The sequence below is a fragment of the Triticum urartu genome, chromosome 5A (genome assembly GCF_056163025.1).
Source record: "Triticum urartu cultivar PI428250 chromosome 5A, HENAU_Tu73, whole genome shotgun sequence".
NCBI classification, from domain to species: Eukaryota; Viridiplantae; Streptophyta; class Magnoliopsida; order Poales; family Poaceae; genus Triticum; species Triticum urartu.
In genome coordinates, this window is record NC_141877.1 from 623,584,706 (window position 1) to 623,590,761 (window position 6,056).

At 54.2% G+C, this 6,056-nt stretch overlaps 1 protein-coding gene across 1 annotated transcript; it reads right to left on the reverse strand.

Annotated features, from left to right (window-relative positions):
* Positions 1-2,856: 2,856 nt before the first annotated feature.
* On the reverse strand, positions 2,857-4,579 carry LOC125530948 (putative serpin-Z12). Its single transcript, XM_087524694.1, has 2 exons — positions 4,193-4,579; positions 2,857-3,714 (listed from the first exon to the last, which is right to left on the reverse strand). Exons 1-2 carry the CDS (start codon positions 4,577-4,579, stop codon positions 2,857-2,859), a joined length of 1,245 nt encoding a protein of 414 aa, XP_087380820.1.
* Positions 4,580-6,056: the final 1,477 nt, after the last annotated feature.

Genomic DNA, 6,056 nt, shown 5'->3' on the forward strand with positions numbered 1-6,056 from the left:
AGAAAGGGTTGCAGAGAAGAAACTGGAGATTAGGTTCATTACCTCTAAAGATCAGGTAGCAGATGGCTTTACTAAAACACTGTCGGTCAAACCATTTGAGGAGTTCAAGAAAAATCTTAATATAGGATAGTTGAGATTAAGGTAGGGTGTTAGGAATAGAGATAAATCTTCTATTGTAATCTCAAGAGACACTATCCTTTCTCTCCCTCTCGTATCTATCTTCCTCTCTGTAACTACCGAATCCTAGCGATCGGTTCTTCCTTGTACGCCACGGCAGGGATTGTTCCTACCTCATATTAATATATAAACCGTGGCTCCTCTCATGAGGAGTAGGAACGCTTCCATCTAACACTCTAAATGCTGCCGGTTTGGAAGTTTTCTAGCCTGGATCGTTTCAGCTAGCAGCAAAAAAGCGCAAGGCTAGACCGAAGAATCTTGATCAATTTACTAGCAGCGGCAGAATACGTACTTGACTTGCCTGGATCTAGCTTTGCTCTGGATCGATTCTTTGGCACTTCCTTCATGGTGTTGCCGTTGTGGCGTACGTCATGCACGCCCCATCACCCAAACTGCGGGGGAACGCCATGTTCATGACGGTGTCTACCGCATGCTCTCGAGCTGCTGGTACATGCCAACAAAGGAGGACAAGACGACATGGCGGTGTTCAAGTACCGGCCGATTGAAGCTGTTGCTCGTGCCAGGCGCTGGTGGAACCACGTTGTTTCCCATGCTGCTGATTGCATCCGTGCGCGCCCGCGAGGAGGCGCGAGGGTGGAGAGCGGGCAACTACTCCCGGCACGGCGGTGCGGTAATGCTCGCGGCGACGGTGGCCAGGTTCGTTGCTACCCGTGGGAGAGGACAAGGTATGGCCTGCAGTTTCGATTACTAAACAGTATAACTAAGAGCAGCTCCACTAGCGCCCCCAAGAAGCCTTCCTCGGGCATTTTTTCACCGCTGGCGAGTAAAATTCCTTTAACTCGTCACCCCAAAAGCCCAGTTTTCGCCGGATTCGAGGAAAAATACGGCCGGCGAGTGCAGGAGAAACCCAGCCCTCCGGGAGGCAGCTGGGGACGCCGGCACTCTTACTTTGCATGCAAAATGGCCCACTTTCAGTGTCTCAATTGCCTTTCTCCTATCTCTCTCCCTCTCTTTTCTGCAGGCCCACCCATGTGCTCACACTCCCCCATCCCCCACCCACCGAAGCAGGCACGCACGGGATGGGACGGGCGGGGCGAGCAGGGCGCCGGAGCTGGGGCACGGGGGGGCGTCACGGCGGGCGGGTGCCGGAGCTCGCGGGGAGGGCGCCGGAGTTGGGAGGCGGGGAGCTTGTCCATGGCGTCCTGCTCGTCCATGGCGTCCTATCCACGGCGCCGGCCGCGGCGGGAGGCGGCATCGGAGCCGGCCAGGCACGGGAACGGGCGCTCCTCCTCGCCTTGACACCTTCCTCAACCTTGACCCGTCGTCGTAGTCGCACGCACCCGACGAGGCTGCCACAGACGGTGCTTCGATCCTGCACGCCCTGCATGTTGTCGCCGCGCTCAGCCCGGCCCCGGGCTCTCCTGCCTGCGCCCGCGCCATGCCCATCCTTGCCTGCGTCCCGCATCCACTCGCCGGCCGCACCCCTGCTTTTGCCGCGACCCAAGCTCCGGCTGTTGGCCGCGATGCGCGCCCGTGCCTCGCGTAGGCGGCCGTCCCCTGGCCGCACCCCACTGCTCCCGTCGTCGTGCGCTGCGCCCGCAGCTGCCCTTGCCCGTGCGCGGGGGCAACTGCTGCTGCTCCTGGCCGCAACCTGCTTCTTTGCCGCTGAAGCTCTGCTGCTGTTGCCTTCTTGCTACTGCTACTTCTTGCTGCTGCTGCCGCTGCATAGCTGCCGCCGCCACTTGCCGCTGCTGTTTGTTGGTCGCTCTAGGCCTGGTCGTGGCCGGGGCGGCGAGGCGTGGGCGCGGGACAGGGTGGCCGCCGTAGGAGCTCCTCCCAGCTGTTGTTGGGTGGGGGCATGGCTGGAAGAAATTCCACCCCCACGCAAATATGTTCACCGGCACCTCCCCAGGAGGCTGAAAAAATGCCTCCTGGGAGGCGCAACGGCTGGAGATGCTCTAAGCTAGCCAAAAGCCTTTACAGCGCTTCAAGTCTCTCAGCCACCAGATCACACAGTTGAACACACCTAATTTTTCAGTCATTGTGCCAATCGCGTCCCCCGTATCTAGGCCACTTCTCCGCAGACCTACTTGGGCTCTCTCCTGTTAATTGGGCCAACCAACTGCGAAATACTATAGGCCCATAAAATAAGAACACTATTCCTGTGCGATGCTTCCCGTCTCTCTCTCCCACATAGCACGGTCTAAATTTTAAAATCTTGTTGTGCTTAATCAAAGTTTCAAATATCATGCTATGGCAAATATCAGGCTAAATTAACTCTATAGAGCATTTGTTATTACCACTAGAGGAACAAGACATAACATTGCATATAATTGTTTTGTTATCTTTAGATTATATGGAGTTCTATGAGAAGAGTTCCCTTCTCAGCGATGGCGTCAGTCCTCATCGAATTAACAACAAAAAACTGAGGGTCAGGTTAGCAGAAAACATGACTTTACAAATTATTGATTAAAAAACTATATGTACAGTAAACCTTTTCTATAAACCACTGATCAGCGGATGAAAATATTGAGCACGTTGATGCCACAAGGGTTCCACCTTTTGCCAATATGGCGTAACGGTCGCGAGAGATAGCATTGTGGCATGTTCTGCGCATCATGTGGTGGCACGATTAATCGCATGACCAACGAACAATGTTACAATAATTCTGCCGACAATCAAAGGATTCCACATTTTATAAAATAATAATTTATTTATTTAGCGAGCGAGAAGATTAGCCACGTGACCAAGAAGCAACACTGCGTCTGTCCCCTCCTCTACCACGGCAAATAAGAAAGGCCGATCTGCCACGAAATCTACTCCATGCCCTGGTCCTGCACTACCTAACCCGACGACGGCGGTGGCAGCGGCGGCCACGGTGTCTACCTCGTCCACCTCTATAGTGGCCTTATGGTACACCCCGTTGATGGAAAGCCCTTTCCCGACGGTCATCATGCCCGAGAAGTCGCCGCCTTCGAAAGCCGTAGTGACACCAAGCTTCCGCATGTCAGATGACGCTTCGAACTCGGACGTGAACTTGAACTTGGGGACCATTAACCGCCTGACCGGAACCTTCCCTGTCGGCGTGTGCGTCTTCATGAACTCTGGCGTCGACACGGCTTTGTCGTACAGATCGGCGAGACTAACAGTGTCCCTGTCCGGTAATAGGATAAGCATGTAGAATTCAGCTTGCTGCTCCACGTCGTTCTTGTACGGCAGCTTGAGGGCCCTGAAGCCCGGGTAGACCGCGATGTGCTGTGACCGGCTTGTGGTCATGGATGGCACGCGCACGGTGGTGCCGCCGGCTGAGATGTGGAACGGCACGGTGGAGACGTCGAACGGCTGTGACCACGCCTCTTTGAAGTAGAGCGCGTTGGCGAGGACGACCGCCGTGCTGGAGTTGACGGAGCCCGGAGGCAGGACTTCGATGATGTGCTTGTTGGTGGCGTCCGCCACGAAGGCGTTCACGCGCTGCCTCGCCTGCTCGGCCCCCGACACGAAGTCCACGGATTCTGCCGTGGTGTTGTACCGCGACGCGGCGATGGCCGTGAACTCTGGCCTTAGCGCCAGCATCCGGTCCATAGTAGCCGGAAACAGGGAACGGTGGGCCGTCCCTCGATCCCGATTCATCGACCCGGAATCGGATTCGGAAACGAGGTCGGATTCAGTACGATTCGATGAAGATTCGGCATCCCCGCAGCCTGCTCCTCGATTCAGGTTCAAGGAACCAAAAGCCAAAACGCGAGGCATAATTTACTCAGGCCGTCGTTTCTTTTTTCAATTACTCCTCGTTCTTCCTTCAGTCCATTAATTACAAGGGATCCATTAACAACAAGGAATCCTAACCATCAGGGAGTCGTCGTTCTTCAGGAACTGCGTTCCTCGACCATGGTATCGTACCGGATTCATCGTACCCAAACGGATTGGATCACGTCCTCGCTATAAAAAAATCGTTCGAGAGATGTATACCCTCGTTGTACCCTATTTTTTTTAGCCACCGACTCTCGTCTTTCGTTCCTCGTTCCAACCGTACCGGAAACATGGCAACTATGATCCGGTCCACCCACACGCCGCTGGCGAAGGACGTCTGCGCTAGGCCGTTGAGCCTGCCGACGAGCTCGGTCGCCGCCGCGCGGTGCAGCTCGTTGAGCGACGCCGACCCGAGGAACCGCAGGAGCTCGTTAACCGTGTCGCCCCGCGCGCCGGCGGCCACCTTCGCGAGCGCCGCGTGGATGGACAGCGGCGAAATGATGAAGTTGCGCGCCGTGCCGCCTTTCGCCCGGACGCCGGCCTCCCTGGCGAGGGCCACGCACGATGCGTTCCCGATCGCGGACGCGGAGTCGACACCAGGAGCTGGAGGCACCTCGGCGAACAGGGTCGAGCGGAGGCGCCATGCAGCAAACAGGGTCAAGAAGAGCACGAACCTCCCGATGGGCGACATCGGAATCGCTGCGCTTGGCCGTGTGCTTGATCGCGCCTTCGCGGTAAGATTCAGAAGGGACCACAGCTCGATCAGATGTTGAAGGCGATCAGATTCAGACAGAAATCAGGAGACAGGCGGCGGGCAGAATCCCTGCGAGCGACCACGCGTCTGGGTTAGGGTTAGGTGCACAATGAACTACTAATATGCTGTTGAGCTAATTATCAATTTATTTATGGAAACACACTTAACCGACTTAACACTTCCCTAAAAAAATACTTAACCGACTTATCCTTGAAAGGAAAAACTTGACCGACTTGAGCGGCTTCTCGCTTCCTTCCGGACGTCAGCTTCCTCCACGATTCATCTGTACTGGAGTAGAAAGTTTGTCACGCGCTTTGCTGCGTCAACTTTTTGATTTGAAGTAGCCACATATATTTCACGAGAAAAACGGACTACAAAGATTACATCACCACAAGAGACATACATAAATGTATTGCAGTTTTACATCAAAGACTCCACAGGAAGTAAAACTAAAATTTCACCCGGCAGAATCTTGTGCCATGCCGAAACGTCGTCCATCTTCACCTTCCACAGTCACCGAGGCAACACTGAAGAAAAAGGGGAGTTGCCGTTATATCCAGACCTGTAGGAGCACCTTCACTTACAATGATGCTTTTTGAGCCAATGAAACGGACCGCCGCAAGCGACGAGATCGAGACTTTGTGGCACGTCGGCCGGGGTTCTTCCCCGTGTCCGCTAAATCCCAGCGTTGTTAACTTCATCAAATGTGGTCGAAGAAAATGAATGTCACTGCTTGTCTCCATCCATGCACCCCACTGCAAGACACCAAACACAACTGCAATGGGCGATACCAACCAACGCCACCCTCGTGCGTCGTCCAGCGGACACAAATCTCACCGGAACTAGAGACTGGCAAGAAGACCGAGCCACCTGCTCCTCGGTGCCGCGCATTAGAACATCACCAAGATGGAGGAAGAGTAGAAGCAGATTATTCCAACGCGGCGCCGTCTTCATCATTGATGCAGTACCTCTGACAGAAAACTATGCCTATCCTATCTACGTACCAAGAAGATCATCGGGTCCCCACCCGCTCCCGCCACTAGAGCGGCAGATGGAGAGGACAAGGACCCGTGGCGTCACTGTCGTTGAGAGAAGGCAGGAGATCGCCTGTGGCATCTTCATATGTATATACGGCAGGACAACCTATCACGTCTAACACATAGACATGCATTAATCTTGCCTGTTGAGATAAGGTCACATAAACGTCAAGGACATGTAAAATTAGTTTGGCAGCCCCCTTCTATGATAGTATTCACTACAGGGAAGTCACATGTTGCCGTATGGCAGGCCGTAAGTCTGAGTGCAGATACACGGGTACTCAACTTACATTCACATAAGCCGAGTATGGAATGGCAAACACACGGCAAAAAAAAGTGACTCGGGTTATGTCCAAATAAGTCGAGTGGGTCGAAAA